This window comes from Alexandromys fortis, unplaced genomic scaffold (assembly GCF_014885135.2).
Source record: "Alexandromys fortis isolate MF-2015 unplaced genomic scaffold, M_Fortis_MF-2015_v1.1 scaffold_8_9099976_23576923, whole genome shotgun sequence".
Classification (NCBI taxonomy): Eukaryota; Metazoa; Chordata; class Mammalia; order Rodentia; family Cricetidae; genus Alexandromys; species Alexandromys fortis.
Genome location: NW_026067899.1, coordinates 1,356,635 through 1,375,672, shown reverse-complemented (window position 1 = coordinate 1,375,672; position 19,038 = coordinate 1,356,635). Strand labels below are relative to the sequence as shown.

Here is a 19,038-nt window from a genome sequence, read left to right as displayed (position 1 = left end):
CTAAGAAATTCACTTTTCTTTTCTTTTGCTCATCAGCAATTAAGAAAACTGATGGGATTTGAAAGCCACGGCACTGTAGCGTTTATTTGTGGCCTCAGCTGGACTTGCGGACTGGCGACCCCAGAGAAAGTTCAAGAGCTCATTTAAATCAGGCACGCGCTCAGTCCTCATCCCTAGTTTAGCCTTTCCCGTTGCTTCCCACACCATAGGCCTTCATTAAATCTCCGAATCCGGTTGGCTGCGACTGCCATGACTTTTCATTGCCCCGGATTGCCAGCGCCTGCTCTGAGCTCCGTGGCCCCATTCTGGCTTGTTATTCTTGTCTCCTCTTGGCTTAAGATGTTGTGTCTTGCAAAGGCTTCTGTGAGCAAACACTTGACTAAAAAGAATCACCCTGTTTTCAAAGGGGCCTGAATATGCTTTTCCGTGAGGCCTATTACAAGGCCTCGTCTACCTCATTATATCCACGTGGGGGTTATTGTGCACCTTGTAATGGAAGCTAAATTCATATTTTTCATCACCTGATTAGTATTTCTGAATTGGCTCGGATGCCAAAAGGAATATTTTTTTCTCTCACTATTTTCCCCTTTCACTGGTAATAGAAACATAATAAAAAGCCGCTGAAAGAGAAACCCCGTGCCTGAGACAAACAAAAACCAATTATGGTTAATCCTGAGGGAAGCCTTCAGGGGAGACAGCCAAGAAAATGCTAGAGGCTTCTGCCCTTATCTGTCCTTCCTGCCTGCCTTTGAGGATCACATGTTCACAGCCTGGTTTGGACTCCTTCGTGCCCACAGGAATTTCTATCAACTCGAGAATGTGTTGAAATGTACGCAGTTTAATCAGAGAAGGCCCATTCCTTGCCCGGCCAGTTCCCTGTGCTGTGTGCATTCTAGCTACAGGTCAAAGCAGAGGCCAGCTCTTGGACACAAACTAAGGCATCATTAATGAAGCCCCTGTGCCATACTGGCTTCCCATCTGCCTTCCTCTTCGGCACAGAAAATGTGCCTGGAGGATATAGGCCAACAAGAGGGCTGGGGTACTGCACGGTGAGGCTCTGCCCAAGTCTGTGGCTGCTTTGACCACCTTGTAGGGCTGGCCCCTCAGGGCACTTCTTTGTCCTTCCAATGCTCTTAAAAGCCGCTGGAGGCATGTTTCCTAGCTCCCCGACCTTCAGGCTGGTTTTCTTCCTTTGGTTCTTGCTAATATTGCTATGTTGCTGTTTCTCTCTCTTCTGTTTAATCTAGTCTATATAATAAAATAATTGATATAATGAAATGGTTCTTTCATAGCTCTAGTTTCTGTCCAAAGGGAGAATGGGCATGGAGAATCCTGCCTTCCTTTTGACAGTGGGTAGACTGGTAGCATCACTGACCATTGCTATGCCTCAAGGGCTCCTTGACGCCCTCCAAGTTCCGGTACCTGGATCAAGGCCTGGTGGCTTTTTCCTTCCTCCTCTGCACTCTTTCCAAAGGCTTTCTTCTGCCAACCTGGGGCTTGGCTGAGTGGATCCGGCTGGCTTCCCCATCTCCCTCTGCCTGTAGAACTCTTCCCCAGCAGAGTTCTGTCCCTGATCAGATCTCTGAGTGTCTTTTTGTTCTCCTGGGTGGACTTCTGTGACATCCTTTCTGTGACACATTTATCTTATCCCCCAGAGATCAGTTCCTCGGTGTAAATGTTTTATTCTTATAAAGTTGCTTTTAAAAAAGTTAATTCTGACTAAGCATGCTGCATACTGTCAATGGATATGATTTCAGATAGTAAAAGTGATGATTTATTGTTGAAAATGTATATGACCAAATCTGATACCTGGACCTGGAAGGGATGGCTAGCATGTTGTACTTTCCAAAGAACTTTGATCAAACAACATACAAAATCTTCCAACATGACAGTCAAGTCACTTCTAGAAGAAAAGGTTGGTGACGGAGGCTGTGGTGGTGTTGGTGGTAGATGCTGCAGTGGAGGTGGTGGTAACTGAACTTATGATCCTGATCCTATGGTGTAGACGCTAGAGTAAGCTATAAATAGATTGAACTACCAGCAATCCCAGAGAGTAGCAATATGAGCTCAGGCAAGCCTGTACACACCGCTGGCCTTAGTGTTCTCAGTGAAAAAGAAAGTCATGGTAAAATGAGGAGCTAGCACGGATAAAGGAGTGTGGTAGGCACATGCAACCCTGTCTCTCTAGGGCAGGGTTTTCTACTTGACTACTTTATAATAATAACCATGTTATGTCTATCCTCCTAACTATTCACAAAATACAATTGTTATCCTTATTTCTCTGTAACACAGCCATGGTGAAATTTACTTGCACAACAAGGGCAAACAAACTGGAAATAAGTAGACAGACCCAAAAGCAATGTAGCCACACTGGCCACGTTGGGGACCCTGAGCAGACCTTCACCAGTGATGGTTTCCCAGGGACCCAGCCTGCCTGTCTCAAGTCTGTCTATATCACCACTCACAGCCAGGCGCCATTTCTCAGACCTCCCGAGTGATGGCAGTACGCCCTTCTGAGTCCCTTCTCTGAAGAGCTTGCTTTCCATGTTGCCCTGCGTGTCCCTCCCAGACTTTATTTAAATAAAGGGAAATCCTCTTCTCAAAGCACCCATTCATGGTGTCGCCCCAAGCCTGACGTGGAGAAGGTTTTGAGAACCTTGCTTTTCAACAGATGAAACAGCCTCCTGGCTCTGGAACTGGTGCCAGGATTGTCCAGCTGAGCGAACCTTGTATGCATTCTGTGCCTTTAGAAGTCACAGATCAAAGGGAGGGTTCTGCTTGAAGCCTGATGCATTGCCCTGCTTTAGTAATACTTCCTTCTCAAGGTTCCAAGGAATAAAAAAAAGTCATTGAAATAAACTAAACTAGGTACCACTTGTTAGTTTTTTGTTATAATATAGTAAGAAGCAACTAAAAATATCTCTAATCTTTGAGTAGTTTCATTCAGCTCACCAGGAGCAAACATTTTCAGTGGTCCTCAGTTTGGGCCTCCTCTTGACCTCCAGCTTGGCCAGCTTCTCAGAGACAAACTGATAAATGTCAGCTTTTCATGGGGCGGGGTCCGGAAAACAACCCAGCCTCCCTCTGCTCTAGACCTCTTCTTCTAGAACGGGAAGAAGGGACAGGCTCCTAGCATCATTTTCTGGAATAACCAGCAGCTTTTACAGTTAGATCTGTAACCAGGAAGCCTCGCAGGTGTATGAAACCACCCGTGTTTAGCGCAGACAGAATCATTGGAGCATCACTGGAGCTGAAGTTCATAACTGGGAAGTTCATAGCCAGCTTCAGCTGTGTGTTTCCAGGGACCTGATGGATGATAGCCCTGCTTCCCTGGCTGGCCTATGTTCTGGGTTAAGCATGGGAGTTTCATGGTCTCACAGCCTCTTGCCCATCAGCAGGTCTACTGTAAAGAACACAGGAGCCGGCAGGGCACATTATTTTGAATTGTACCACATTGACATCCTTTGGTCTATGCTTGTTCTAAGTGGCATGCTGCAGACACACTGCATTTCAGTGGGTGGGGTCTGCCGGATGTCAGTCACAGGAAGAAAATGTTGAAATGGGTGAGTTCAAGGAGACAGTCTTAGAAGCAAATCTCTGGCTCATCTCTGCTGGTTTTTGAAGTTCAGTATTCATTTACCCCTTTAACTCTTTTATGATGCTAAAAGCACCAACCATCCTGAAATTTGCCATTGATAAAAGGCAAATATAATGTTAATGTGTGTATCTTCGCATTGAGGTTTTAAAACATTTCTTAAAACTAAGAGTGACCTTCATCTCCTTCAGTGGTTGAGTGTTTTAAATGAGAAGTAGAAATGAACTCACCAATGTATTTTTGCTGAATTAACTCCTATTCGCAAAAGGCAGGAAGGTGTTGCTATACAGTGTGTTAATCTTTATGTCAGTGTTTGGGGGCCGCCATAACAAACTGTCACTCACCGAGATATCAAATCAATGAGCCCTTCCCACTGTGATCCAGACCTCTAGTGTGAGCCTCTGGGTTAAAATGGAGGCTCAACAAGATCATGCTGCTTTCAGAGACTCAAAGGGGCTCTTTTTTTCCCTTTGTCTGTTCCCCTGGGGAGACTTCTGCACTTTTGGATCCTGGCCTTTTCCAGCTTCAAGGCCCCTGAGTCGCCAACTCCTCCTCTTTCCGCTGTTGGGTGCTGACTTTGCCTTTCCTTCTTGCATCTGATAACACAACCCTCAGAAACACCAGGCTGGTCTCCACATTGTGATCACCACGCCCACAGCATCCTTTTGCCATGTAACCCCATATGCGCAGGTTCTGGACATAAAGATGTGTGCATCTTTGGGGGATGTAGGTAAGGAACCCCAGACTACTAAAACGCCAAAGGAATCAGATCAAATCAAATCATGCTATTCAAAAGTATCACAAACAACATTGTATCCATGACTCTTCCACCATCTTTTAACATTGTATCCATGATTCTTCCATTACTTTTAACACTGTATCCATGACTCACCACCTTTTAACATTGTATCCATGACTCTTCTACCACCTTTTAACATTGTATCCATGATTCTTCCACCACTTTTAACATTGTATCCATGACTCACCACCTTTTAACACTGTATCCGTGACTCTTCCACCACCTTTTAACATTGTATCCATTATTCTTCCACCACCTCTTAAAATTGTATCCATGACTCTTCCACCACTTTTAACATTGTATCCATGACTCTTCCACCACCTTTTAAAATTGTATCCATGACTCTTCCACCACTTTTAACATTGTATCCATGACTCTTCCACCACTTTTGATGACACATTTGGAAAGGTCATTGTTAGACATGTGAGATAATGAAGGCTGGGGGCTACCATTTTATAGAAACTGGACTTCTCCATTGTTTCAGATGCAACACATCCATCCACAGAATGTATTCCGTCTGAAGAATGCCAGCTAGGTCCTGGAGCTAATCTGACTGGCATAGACTCTTGAAGGCTGCAGTTTTCTCAGGAAAGAGATGCACAGCAGCTGCCTCCCTCCCTTGGGTTCTGGGAGCTTGAGTGCAGGAAGCTACATGTGAAAATAACAATGAACAAACAAACAAACAAAAAAAAACACTGCCAAGAAAGAGTCTTAACTGCACAAGAGAACAGGGAACGGAGCATTCCCACCCCAAATCAATACTTTATCCACAGCCCAGGGCAGGTCACTGTAACCTCTGACTGTTTACCTTGTTTGCTTTCTCCCTGCTCTGGTGTTTGTTATGCTTCAACCAGCTGCCTTTTCCCTTCTCATTAAGCCTATGAACATTAAATCATTCCTGTTTGGTTCTTTTTTTTCATTTTTTATAAACAATTTATATTTAAATGTTGGCAAACTGAATGGTCCAATTTTGCCCTTTGAATGCCTGTGCATTCAAATTCTTTAGGAGGCCTCTCTCTCTCTCTCTCTCTCTCTCTCTCTCTCTCTAAATTCTATTTTTAGTTTCATAAAAATTGGTGTTTCTTATTATCCCCAACCCATAATTTTCTTTACTGAATTTTTTGTTTAATTTTCTTTTGCCTTAACATTTTATTTTTCAGACACCTCTCATTGAACCTCACGTTCCTCTCCGTCCTGCTAACACCATTACCAAGGTAATGGGACGTAGGTGGGTTGATGAGCCATCCAAGCTCACTTCTTAAGTACCACTGTGGTTCCTGTGTCAGAGTGTCAAGTCAAGGCCCCTCAGAGCCACTTCCCAGAGCCAATAAATATGCAGCGTGTCTCAGTTCTCGACATAACAGTGACATGTCTCATGAGTGAGCAATGTAAATATGTATGAGTGAGTTGTGTTTTTCTATCCGAACTCTGATTAGAAAGCGGTTTAAGAATTCACCGGGTCTACTCCCTTCCGTAAACTCTCCTTTCCCCTCTTCTCCTCCCATCTGATTAAAACCCAGGTCCCTTCAGAGAAGATCCTCCGAGCTGGGAAAATCTTACGAATTGCCATTCTCTCTCGAGCACCCCACATGATAAGAGACAGAAAATACCACCTAAAGACATACAGGTATGTTTGTTCATCCTCACGGCTTGGCCCCTCCAGTTCGTGTTTTATAAAAGTGGGACAAATAGCCTGTTATAAACCCCGGGGTTCCAGCCTGCGCGTGTTTTAGCCCCAACACTGCAAGCTGATGTGTGCAGGCTGTGTTTTTTGCCAGCATCTTTTGGTGGCCCTACTAAGTTCGGCTAGCACTCACACAGTTCTTACACGCCAAGGGTGGCACCACGCCACTTCCTGCATGGGATCATGAAGTTTATCTCCACCGCATCTCCCTTCCAGAAAGGCGTATCTGGGTATGTGTTCATTTCCCAGATGACAAAACTGACCCCGGGCAAAGAGAGCAAATAGTGTCCCTTCACTAAGTCCTGTGTCCAGAGAGCACACAAGCAAGTTTTACACCTAGTATGGTTGATCTCTAAATTTAGTGATTTTTTTAAATTTTTTTAATTTAATTTTTAAGTCATAGTGTTACAAGCTCTAAGTATATGGAAGTGAACAAAATATATATAATCTTTTATGGAGTTTGTTTTCTAGTGAAGTTTTATTTTAGTAAGCTACTTCACTTGGCAGGGGGCAGGGTGTGCATTTGCTGAAGCTGTCAGAGGACACTGGGTGACCTGCTCAGTCTCTGTCCTTCGAGGCAGGGTCTCTCACTAGACCTGGAGCTGGGCTGGCAACCAGAAAGCCCCCAAGATTCCCTGTCTCTTCCTGTCACAGCACCGGAGTGACAGGCATGTGCTTTTTACACTGGCAATTCAAACTCAGGTCCTCACACTTGTGGGGCAGATGCCCACTGAGCCAGCTCCCCAGAGCCACATTTTCACCGCCTCTTCCAGAGTCTCAGTCTTGTTCTGCAGCCCTCAAAGCTAATCTGCCTGGACTCTGTAGCTCATGCAGTATAGTTCTAAGGAAAGTCAAGATTTAAAACAAAGCCAAACAAAACTAAAACACGTGTGCTACATCTCCCCAGAGTTCAACCCCGTTAGCCCTTTGGCTCTTTTGCTTTAGGTGGACCTTAAAAGCTCACATGGCTGAAAAGATCTTTTTCGTTGAATGTTTTAGTTATTTTTTTTCCCGTTAAAATGTGAGTATGTTCACCCAACTATTGACTCGTGTTGGGGAAATTCCATTAAATATGTCATGTTTGGTGACACATCCTGGAAACGGGAAGTCAGAAACTGATCTCTTCCTGATGCCATCCTGCGGAGACTTAAATCCCTGACACGGAGGTGTTATGTCTGCTCCACACCCTATGACATAAGTTGATGATCTGTTGGTGATGACCCGTGGGCTCCACTGGAAGCCATGGGCACGGTTTCTTCTGCAGCAGCAGTCTGAGTTCTTGCCCCAGATCCGTGCCTGCAAGCTCCGTCTCCTCCCTCCCGCTCTTTATCCCATTGTGTGTCTGCTTCCTTATCAGAGACTTGAGGCCCTGCCAGATCCAGTATCATCCCAGTGATCACTATGCTAGAGTGGATGACAGTCAGTTCTGATTAGGTGTCATTTAGCGGAAATGATACCCAGGGACTCTGCTATGTGCCCCTGTTGTGCATTCTGGCTCCAAAGTCCCTGTGCCTCTCCTAGAAATTCAATGCTCTGAATCAGCTTTGTCACTTTTTTAAAAAAGAGCAATCATTGAATTAAAAGCCAAATAAAATTTTCTATACTTTTATAAGAACTTTTCCCACTAATAATCTACCAAATTATAAGAGAAATGTTTGTTTTGTATGTTTAGCTCAGAAGTATTTGGTTACTTCAGAGTGGAGATGTAGGTGCTTCTTCACCCTTTGAAGTTGTGACGGATGAGTAGAGCTGGCCTTCCCAACCGTCCTCCCTGGGTCAGGGTCACTGCATCCCAAGAGCTGATAGAGTTCCGAGATTCTAGAATATTGGAACTGGAGAAGGCCTGCAAGACCATCACTTGTTCTTTCCTTACCGTACAGAGACGGAAACAGAACCAGAGGGATGGCCAAAGTCACATGGTTAATAAGTAGAAAACTCGATAACTCTACCACTTCAAGATTTTTTTCCAAGTGGCCCGGGACAAGGAATCTGCTTCAGTTTATGCTAGAGTTCTTCAGGTTTGGCCCCGCCTCTGCTCATCCCCAGAGGCGGTCCCATTCTTGGCCTGCCAAGGGAGGCTACCAATGAATCAGGCCCAGCTGCAGGCTGCCATCTGCTCTGGGCTTCCCTGCCCTATTCCACTGTCCCTTGAGATCTGTCCCTAGGACTTTAGGACTGCATTTTCCCCCTCATACACACACATAAGTAACACCTGCTCTATTTTCACACTTCCCTCAGAGTTTCCTAATACATAAGTGTATAATTGTGTATCTCCTAACTAACACCCATAGCCTGTCTACCTACACCAGGGGACAGCTTTGGGACTAACACATGGCTGTACAGGGAGCATCTGGTGTTGTTAGAAGGCAGATTCTGTGGACACGTTAATGCTCATGACACAGAACCTTTTCGGAAAGATTTGCATTGCTAATTGTTTCTTCCTCCCAGCAGCCCTCACCCTGAGCTGTCCTTAGAAGGAAGGGTAATGTTTTCCCTCCAGCAGCCCTTTGAGTAGCTTGATGCTCTGTCTTCTAGTGTTCTTTTATTTACACGACCCTGCTTAGATGGTTGGTGCAAGAGCCTAAGGCTATATCCCTAAAAGAACCTCTTTCTTTGCCTTGATACCGCTTATGGTACCATGCTTTTTGGAAGCTTCTCTTCTTGAAGGCTATCTCCCACTCTCTCTGCAGAGGGGTGACTTTTCCATCCTCTGTGTCTCATCCCCTTTAGACAATGCTGTGTCGGGACTGAACTGGTAGACTGGATGATACAGCAAACGTCCTGCGTTCACTCCCGGACTCAAGCTGTTGGCATGTGGCAGGTCTTGCTGGAAGATGGCGTCCTCAACCATGGTAAGATGGGCCCCAGGCTCTGGAAAGCTCTCAAGTCATGCGAAGTGTATTGCCCTGGGTAAGCTACTGCTGCATTCCCAAGGGGGCAGGAGAGAATGATGATCTCCTTAAGGAACCACCACGCTTAGCATCTTCATTTAGCGATACAAATGCGGCAAGCGGACGCTATTGATTGCCACGTTCCACCACTGTACCTTCCTAACTTCCGAGACCGAAGGAAAGGAAAATGAAATTGCAACCAGAGTGCATCAGCTCCAATTATGTTTATTAGTTTGCATTCATGGTTCGTTGATGGCGTGATTAGACTCCAAGCATTGCACCGCGGTCCTGAGGCAGGCGCAGGATGAAAGAGCAGTGGAATGTGTGGCCGGGTTGATGACACGAGAGTCAGTAATGAATTCAGAAGCTGCCTTTTCACTGCGCCGCTGTCTGGGGGAGCCGATTTGTATCCCCGCCGGATGGCCGTTGTTTAAAATCAGAGCTGTGCGCTGCAATTGCGGTCTCTAGTAACTGCCGCAGCTCTCGCTGAACAGAAGAGCTATTCAGGGCCGGGGTGTGACCGCCGCTGAACTGCTCACACCACTTGCTTAAGCCCACTTTTCTAAACGTGAAAATATTCAAATCAGCCGTTTCATCCGCCAGCACCTGGGAATGTGGGAGAAAGAATTTTGTTCGAGTCTCCTCAGACATCCATTGCGCGTGTGCGTACCAATCACCTGGGGCTCTTGCTCAAAGCAGATTCCAACTTTGCAGGTCTGGGATGGGTTCTAAACACCTTGTGCTGCAATAAGCGCCTGCGTGTTGCTGCCGCCGCCGCCGCCGCCGCCGCCACCACCACCACCACCACCACCACCATCCCTATTTGGGAGATCTGCCAGCGTCTACCACAGTTCTTTGTCTTTTATCTTGACAGTCCATGCTATAGACGGACTAAGTGATTTCTAGACATTTAGATGAGGGGTTCTAGCCCAGCCCACCTTCTTTTCTAACAGAGACCTAAATCTTGTTGATCACTTAGTTAGGATGTGTGAGTTCCTGGGTCTGAGTTCCCCAGCTTTGCCAAAAGAAAGGGAGGGAATGGCTTTCTGGAAACCTAAACTGGAAAATGACCACCAATTCCTTCGAGGAGTCTATGGCCTGGAAGCTTGGTCTTCTTGGCTTTGTTCAGATCTTTGTGTTCTTGTAAACCCTTTTTTTAACGGGGACATAGAGCAATAAAAGCCTAAGTTCTGACCTCCCAAAGGAATGCCTCTTGTAAGACCTCACTCCCAAAGCCAGTCCGCAAGCAAGCTCTGACAGAGAGTTTACCAGCTTGGGACACATGCCCCACACTGTAGAAAATGCCACCAAGGCATTGCATACTCATTCTAAAAAAGCTGGCAGGTGCCCACAGGAGGCCCAGGGAGGCAGAATCGGGTGGGTCCAGGAGGCTGTGGCTCAGATGACTGTAGACGGACGGCTGGACTTCTAGCTGCCCCGCCTGAGTGAGGTGGAGTTCGAAGGACTCAGGCTCCCAACTGAGCGGCTGCATGGCTGTCCTGCAGGACTCCGGCCCTGTACTCCTGCCAGCGAGCCGGGGTTCATAGCTTCAAGCCCCAGCTGACCCTGGCCTCAATGTTTCCCACAGTGGACCAGGAGCGCCATTTCCAAGACAAATATTTATTTTATCGATTTCTGGATGACGAGCACGAGGATGCCCCTTTGCCTACTGAGGAGGAGAAGAAGGAGTGTGACGAGGAGCTCCAGGACACCATGCTGCTGTTGTCTCAGATGGGCCCCGATGCCCACATGAGGATGATCCTGCGCAAACCGTAAGTGGGAGCTCGCGGCTCACCTGGCTGTCCCAGGCTGCCGCAGGCACATCCGGGGAGGGAAGCAAGGCTGGTGGCAGAAGTCCTGGCCATCCCTCACGTCAGAGGAGGGATGACTAAGGGGGTGATACCACAGTGGTGTTTGTCACTGTTTTATTTTAAATTTTGATCCACTCCCCAAACTCCCCTGTCCACTCATGTGAGTTTAAACTATATATCTTTAGCAGGTGGCTCCGAATATCAAACCAGAAGGCCCATACTAATGGCCTTTGCCAATGGCAAGCAGAAACTGTTCTGCTTCTATGCCAGACCGAGGCAGCCCCATTCTTCATAGTTCTAGAGGGCAAGGACCCCAGAAGCGAAGCTCCCATGCCCATGTTACGTTCTTTCATCCATTAAGTCATTCATTCCTTCTTTTGGTAAAACTCCTTCAAGGCCACCATTCAGTCAGTGAGGCAGCCGGAAGCCCCCTTGTCTGCCACAGCTGGCCACAAGGTTTTTAATTAGGTCAAAGAAGAAAAGTGTGAAGCCCCTGTTAGACCCCAGGCATTCTGCTATTGCTCCATGGCCCGCAAAGTGCATGGCCGCTCCCAGTCCTTCTCAGGGAAACCTTTGCAGTCAAGGTGGCTTGGCACTAGATTGGGAAACCCCACACACAGGCTGCTGCTTCCTGCTGGAAACGAAGCCCCCTCCACCGTACAGCCAGTGCCAGGCGGCTATGGATGCCAACCCTGAACCACTAGCTCGGCCGACCTTCCTTTATGCTCGGGTCTCTGCAAGAACATTCGATTTTACATCTGCTATGTCCGCTGGGCACTTTCCAAGCGAGAGCTACCCCTCAGACGGACTTCCCCAGCAACTGCCCCTTGGACCAGTTCACAATGGCCTCTGAGGGCAGCTTTATCTCCTTCCCCCAGGACTCTTTCACTTTCACTGGCCCATACTCCAGGCCGCATGGGCCTTTCAACACATGTCATTTTTGTCACACCGTGTCCCCTTTGTCCAAACTCTCTCTTGGGGCTTAATCTTCTACACAGAGCATTTCAAAGGCCTTTCCCTCATCCCAGCCGGTACTATCATCCTTAACTCTAGAACCATGGTTTTCAGCTCTTTCAGCCTCAATCCCCTTTCTTCAAACAGAAATTGAATAGAAGGATCCAAAATATCAAATAGAAAAGCCAGAGCTGCACCGACCTAAGCAGGAGTGGGGTCCAAGGAAGCTGCCCAGCCAATTTGTGCTCTGTTTGCCCTGCAGGATCATGGGGAGGATGGCCGAGGGCACAAGAATTCCCCAGGGCTGTGGAAATCAAATAAATAGTGGCCTCAGAAACCACATTTTCTTTCCAGGAAGACTGTTTCCCTTCCTCCTGACCAGTTCACTTACCATCTGTCCTTCTTCATCTCTCCTGGCTTCATCTCTCTCTCTCTCTCTCTCTCTTTTTTTTTTTTTCTGTTTTCCTTGCTGTCACGTTCATTCAAGCCGCCATCATTCTGAGGTTCTGAGTCCGACTGAGGCATCCCCTAAATGCATGGGGATGTTTGGGTTGTCAGAACACGAGTGGACACACAGGCTGTTGGCATCCGTTGGACGGTGGTGAAGACTCTAGGGATACTAAAGTCATCCAATGTCAAGGATCCCTGCCACATTTGCTCTGCACATTTGCTTTCTGGCCCACCGAGAAGCAGCCAGACACTGGGAGTCTGTGAAAGACAATCTCACAGTGCCAGTTTTCTTCATTAACCCCTTGTTCGTCAGCACTTCTTGACCACCTAACTTGTTCTGAATGCTGTGGAGTTGAGTTAAGCAGGAACATGAGGGTGTGCCTTCTTTCCGGAGCTTTGTGTGAGCAGAAGATAGCTCGAGACCCATGAGCAAGGATGCAATCAGGGCTGTACGACATCCTATAATGGACAAGGGAGTGTATGTTAGCATTCTATACTGTGGGGAGGGTTTCACGAGTGTGAAATAGTCAGGCTATGTACCTGTCTTAGATGAGGTTTCTATTGCTCTGAAGAGATACAATGACCACAACAACTCTTATAAAGGAAAACATTTAATTGGGGTGTCTTATAGTTCAGAGGTTTAGTCCATTATCATCGTGGTGGAATGTAGCAGAATGCAGGTAGACATGGTTCTGGAGAGGGAACTGAGATCCTTCTATATCTTGACCCACAGGCAGCAGGAAACGAATGGTGTCACCGGGTGTAGCTTGAACATAGGAGACTTCAAAGCCTGCCCCTCAGAATTAGACACTCCCTCTAACAAGGCCATACTTACTCCAACAAAGCCACACATCCTAATGGTGCCACTCCCTGTCAGGGTCATTTTCTTTCAAACCACCACAGTCCCCAACAAGGAAGCCATCAATAAACATTTTTGAGTGACTGAGTGGGGTCAGAGCCCCTGCCATGCCTCCCTCAGCTCTTTCTTGCCGTTGAATTCACTAAGACTTCTTTTCAAGTGCTTACCAAGTGGATTAAAATGTAGAAAGAGTAACTGCTCCTTTGAGGAGTCTATAAGCCAATGAGAGAAGCAATCCCAAGTCAGAGTCAAATGGGACAGACATTTATTGAGTATGTGATGCATGCTCGAGACTTCTGGCCTAGGTTTCATGAGTCATCCCGAGAAATAGGGTCCACCCGTCTAGCACGTGTAAGTGAAGCTAAGAGTTCACTTCCCAGCGCCCCCAAGGAGAGATGGTGCTGTTCCCATTTTCGCCCACAATCCAGTGAATTGCATGAACCCCAGATACTCAAGTCTTCAAGAAACATTGATTGCCCAAACTTGGCTGTAGTTATCCTCTGGCTATTGAACAGCAGGTTTGCACTTGGTGTTGTGGCACAGGCCTTGGGTCCGAGCACTCGAGAGGCTTAGGTAGGAAGATTTGGAGCTGGTGGCTATCTTGGGCAATGTAGCAAATTTCAGACCAGTTTGGATTACATGTAGGGATTCTGTCTCCAAAAAAAAAAAAAAAAAAAAAAAGCAATCACTGATAGTCCAAGACGAATGACTTGGGGATTTTCTTCGCATCTTCCCAGCATTTTTTTTGTTTTTCTTAATTTGACAATCATTGGGATTGGACCGGCAATGCTCCTTTAGGCTTATGTACTTTCTTCCTATTTGAATGACAGCTCTTAAGGATGGGAAAGTGACAAATAAGGAATCTAATTCTGAGAGATAGACACTCAAGTTCTAAGCACACACATACACACACTCCCCCCCCCCTGTTTATTGGTTAGCTATTTTTTTTTAATTTTCTAGTAATCTTTGGTAATCTCACTTGATTCTATTTAAGAGGAAAGAAAAGAAGCCAATTTGGTCAAGAATCATCCGTACCCGGTCTGTTCTTGAAGGGACCGACAAAGCACTTTGCTCTTGGAGACTGAGGCCACTTCTGTGGGTCCTGGGGCAATTGGCTCCTTATGGCCCACACCGCCGAGTAACTGAGAAACGCGGAGCCACGGCATGTGTTGGCTGTATGTCAGCGGGGCCAAGACCCCCAGTTTTTGAACTCAGCACAGCTGCACTTGTGATAGTCACCACTGCCAGAGAGGTTGCAGAACTCTGGTAATTACCGGGAAAGAAATAACACAATATTCTTTGATGAGAAGATTACTTTGAGAATTTGATTGTATAATGAAGATGTTGCTTTGAAAGGTACTTCCCATTGTTCTGAGGCTGAGACTCGCTAGCTTAAAAAAAAAAGTGTCACTTGTTTTGACAGGCTACTTAGAAAAATTCTCTGTTTATTACATTAACTGCAGCATTTCAACTGTCAAACTATGAAAGAATGTTCCGCAGTTTAAAAAACAGAATAAAGCTTCAGAGGAAATTTTTTTTTTGGCACACTCTTGTTGCTATTGGTATTGAAAGGGAAAAAAAACATACATTCTGAATGTGAAATTAGCTTTTTATGTGGTGGCAGACAGAGTGCCTCACAATGCCCATCGTGGTTGCGCAGGTGTGGACCTGCGTGGCATTTGGGGGCAAATGCTGCAGAATGGTGACAAGCTGACAGTGCTGTTGTTGTAGCGTTGAGACAGGCCATCAAACACAAATGAACTCTCAGAGCTTATTGTTTTGACTTCGCTTTGTTTATAAGCCTGAATGCAGGAGGTTACTCTGCGCACACAGATACAGCAGAGTGCTCCCTCGCGGATGTGGGCATTTGGGTACAACTGAAGCAGGCACTTTGGGTAGGAAGCCGTGGGCCAAAAGATACAGAGATGGCCAGGTGGATACCATGCTGTAAAAGGTGGAGCCACCTGGAAACAAAGAGGCTTCACGGACGCAGGATTCTCCTGCCGTCAAGCCTTCCTGCTCCCTCCATGAAGAGAGAGACACTGTGTCCCACTCTTTACAGGGGTCTCACGGAGGCCTGCCGTGGGAGAGAAAGGAAGATTGTATTTCTCAAATCTCATTCGAGTTATGCCCTTCTGAAACTTCCCCAAAAAGAAATCCACTGAACCCGGAAAGAGCCGGGGTGGGGAGGACAGCATAGGAAAATTAGGTCGCCATATCGAAAGATGTTAGCATGTTCTGCTGTCTTCCAAATGGGCCTGAAACTCATAAACTGCAATTCGCTTATTTTATGTGATCAGTGAAAGGTTTTAGGCATCTGAGTCTAGAAAGCAAATGAGCAATGGGAAGAGGCAAGGGCTGTCCACCCGTGCCAATTGGTGGCTCTAATGCCCAACAGCCCTGCCGACGGGATGCGCTATACAGTTGTTACGGGGACAGCAGGGGGCTGTGTGCTTTTTCTTAATTAGGAAACTTGTCTGTTAAAATATTTATTATTATTATTATTATTATTATTATTATTATTATTATTATTATTGGTGGTGGTGTGTGTGTGTGTGTCAGGTGTCTACAAAGGCCAGAAAAGGGTATTGGATTCCCTGTGGGTTGCCTGTTGTGAGCACTGGGACCGAACTGAGGTCTTCTTGAACAGTAGGAAGCCCTCTTAACCATTGAGCCATCTCTCCATCCCCACTTGTCTTAACTGGATCTTTCTTTGTCCAGACTGTTTCTGAGGATAGGAGGATATTTTAGGAAAGTATCTTTTACTCTGTAGATCTCAGATTCTCCAGCTAAAAGTCATTGGTGGTCTTCACTTCTGGGGAGGATGTACTCTCCAGGAGAATGTTCACCATCGGAACGTTCATCCCCACACGGTGCTAAGAGGAGAGAGGAAGCCTGAGCCCAGGAGCCGAAGCTGGGAAACAGGATGCACTGTGGGCCCTTCCCACATTGAACCCTTCGGTGCTCAGTATACAGCCTCTCTTCTCATTGCAAAGGTCGCTGTGACCTTATTGAAAGCTTAGAGAGTGGACCTGCGTAAGTGATTCCACTAAGTGGGTCATTTCTGGAGTTTAGAATTACATCTCTGTAGAACAGCAGTGTGCTATGTTGTGTTCATGCCTGCATACCCAAGAAAGTGCACTGAAGTGTGTGTGTGTGTGTGTGTGTGTGTGTGTGTGTGTGTTCAGGTACCTGCAGAGGCCAAAGAAGATACTGGATTCTCTGTGGGTTGCCTGATGTGGTACTGGAAACTGAACTGGAACTGGTCTAGGGCAGCAGTGCTATAGCTAAACACTTACACATTTGGGTTCCTGGTAAGATTAGTTCAAGTTTTTAATCACTTCCTATTGTTCAAGCTGATCTCTTTGTTGTAGAAAATCTGGAAACTACCAGGAGTTTCAAAAGAATCCATAGAACTTGTAGTCCTATCTCCCAGATATAAAATTGTGATTAGTATTTTGGGAGCTAGCTATCTGGTGATTTTCAAGCCTTTCTTCTTCTTCTTCTTCTTCTTCTTCTTCTTCTTCTTCTTCTTCTTCTTCTTCTTCTTCTTCTTCTTTTTCTCCTCCTCCTCCTCCTCCTCCTCCTCCTCCTCTTTCTCCTTCTCTTCCTCCTCCTCCTCCTCTTTCTTCTTCTACAATTAATGATATGAGGGTCTTTAGGACTGGGGTTTTATGGTATGAAATGTACTATCTGACCTCTGAATGTCCCTGGGTGCATTCATTTTGTGGTGGGTACCTGTGTGGGTTGATTCTCTGCTTCTTAGGAGCAGTAAAGGCTATTGCTTTGGTGCTCTTCCTCTCAGAACAGAGAAGGAGCTTCCAGCCAGGTAGGGGCACAAGCATAGGGGTGGGCCAGCAACCTGCTCGGAAAATAAAGAGCTGCCGGATGTTTAAGGAGTTCCCGGACCAGGTGCAGAGTTAAACTAGTCAGATGAAGGAAGGCCAGTTATGCCATCTTTGGACATTAGAAGGAATTTGCAGTCCTTTTAGAGAACCATGGGAGAGCATAAACGGACGATGTGAACGGTCAGTTATGCACTGTATTGACTTCTCTGAAGCTGACAACTATAGTGACTATAGAGAATGGACTAGACGGGCCAAGACTGAGAGCAGCTAGATGTTTGTATGAGATTAAAATGAATGGTTTTTGGGAGAATTTAATGATACCATTTGAAATACATGCATGCAATCCAAGAGCCTGCTAAATAACTTGTCAGTAATATGGAGCACGAGAGCCAGGATTCTATTCTCACAAATCTGCCACCACGCAGCCAGCATCTCTTGGGTGCAAATCTCAAAGATTTAATAATGCCTGCTAACCCTCTCCCTCCTTTCCAAGGGCTTGTAAACGGAAATGCAAACGCAATTGCACTCAGCGATGGGCAGCACGTGTTAAGTGCCTGTGTGCTAGGCACAGGGCTAAATACTTCTTTAATTCCGCTCTCTCAGCCAACAGAGGGGTAGTTAATACGTGTACTCCTCACCTCTTAGATTAGGAGCCAGGAGCTCAGGCAAACGCTGTTCCTGTGGTCATCCAGACCATGGTAGACTACGAATTTGATCCAGATGTCTAACTCTGGTGCTGCCGTGGTCCTAAAAGGGTCTCAGAATGGCTTTGTAGATCGTTACGTCTTGGGCATTGGTGAAGAACGACATCATGGAAATTGGATTTTAAAGTAGTTATTACAAGATTACTTCATCTCATTAAATCATTCCTCTATAAATCTGAAATACGAGCATAACGCATTCAATAAATTATTACCATGTAGAATAGAATGCAAGTGTACCGTCTGCTGTAGAGAGAGTGTTCTACTTTGAGAGAGGTCCTGATGATTCTTCTGTCCATAAAGGGTTATTATAATAATGGGTATTATTCTTTCCTCATAGGCTTCAGGAGCCTCTTACGTGGATCTGGTGCACTGAGTTCTGCTCAGTGTTGTCAGTAGCAGAGTCCACATGGTTGTGTGGGTGTGACATTGTCAAAACTTGATGCCACAGAAATGAAGAGACTTATTCATATTTCCAGATTAAATATAGGATGCACAAGTAAATTTAGATTTCAGATAAAACAATGCTTTCTTAAAATTATATATGCTTCATGCATTTATTTTTTGAGGCAGAGTTTCACTTTGTAAAGCAGGATGGCTTCAAACTTACAGATGCCTGCTGGCCTCTGTCTCTGGAGTGCTGGGACTAAGAGGGTTCACAACCATGCCTGGCTCTCATGCATATTGCTAAAACTGGTCCCTGACTTGGAATTATTAATAGTCTTGTCTTTACAGATGTCTAGGAGAGGTACTGGAAAACTTAAGTAAGAAGACAAACCACAACTGGGAGGAGCCACCTTACTCCCTCAGCACCACACACAAGATGTAGTGACTCACATTTGAATAACACTGGGTATTTTACATGGTGACCTCACATTTTTCATCCCTTTGAAGCATTAAATAATTCTACAAACTCTACGTGGCTAATTATAACTTTCTGTATTCAGAAGAAGTGTGCTTAATGGATGTCAAGGGCTTCTCTTGTTTGATTCTTTCCTTCCTACAATGTTGCTTTGGGTTTCTCCTTTCTAGTAGAGTTAATAAATTAGGATAGAATTACAGAAGAAGGAGAAGGAAAAGGAAGGAAGGAAGGAAGGAAGGAAGGAAGGAAGGAAGGAAGGAGAGGATGAGGATGGGGGAAAATGGGATAATTCAACTATCCCAGATAAGAACTGACTGTTTACTGAGAAAAAAAGTAAAGCTAACAATATGTCCTTGTAGCACCTCTGAAAGTTTCCATCTGAATCCTTCCTAATTTTTGTGTGTCCTCCTTCACTTAATACTTGGGTATTTCAAAGGAAAATATCAGTAGTTGTACTTATTACAAAGTTTGATGTTAGGGGCTATAGAGATGACTCAGTGGCTAAGGGAACTTAACTGCTCTCGTAGAGGACTGTAGTTTAGTTCTTATCCCTTCATGGTGACTCACGACTGCCTGTAATCCCA

General features: G+C 45.8%; 1 protein-coding gene across 4 annotated transcripts in view; it reads left to right on the top strand.

Annotated features, from left to right (window-relative positions):
• Window positions 1-19,038, top strand: part of Rapgef4 (Rap guanine nucleotide exchange factor 4) — a 259,303-nt gene that overhangs the window by 176,529 nt on the left and 63,736 nt on the right. For all 4 annotated transcript variants that reach the window (XM_050124129.1, XM_050124135.1, XM_050124145.1 and 1 more), the window contains 4 exons: window positions 5,555-5,608; window positions 5,915-6,021; window positions 8,809-8,930; window positions 10,558-10,741. In XM_050124129.1, the coding sequence (XP_049980086.1) occupies window positions 5,555-5,608; window positions 5,915-6,021; window positions 8,809-8,930; window positions 10,558-10,741 (467 nt within the window). The remainder of the gene's footprint in view (window positions 1-5,554; window positions 5,609-5,914; window positions 6,022-8,808; window positions 8,931-10,557; window positions 10,742-19,038) is intronic.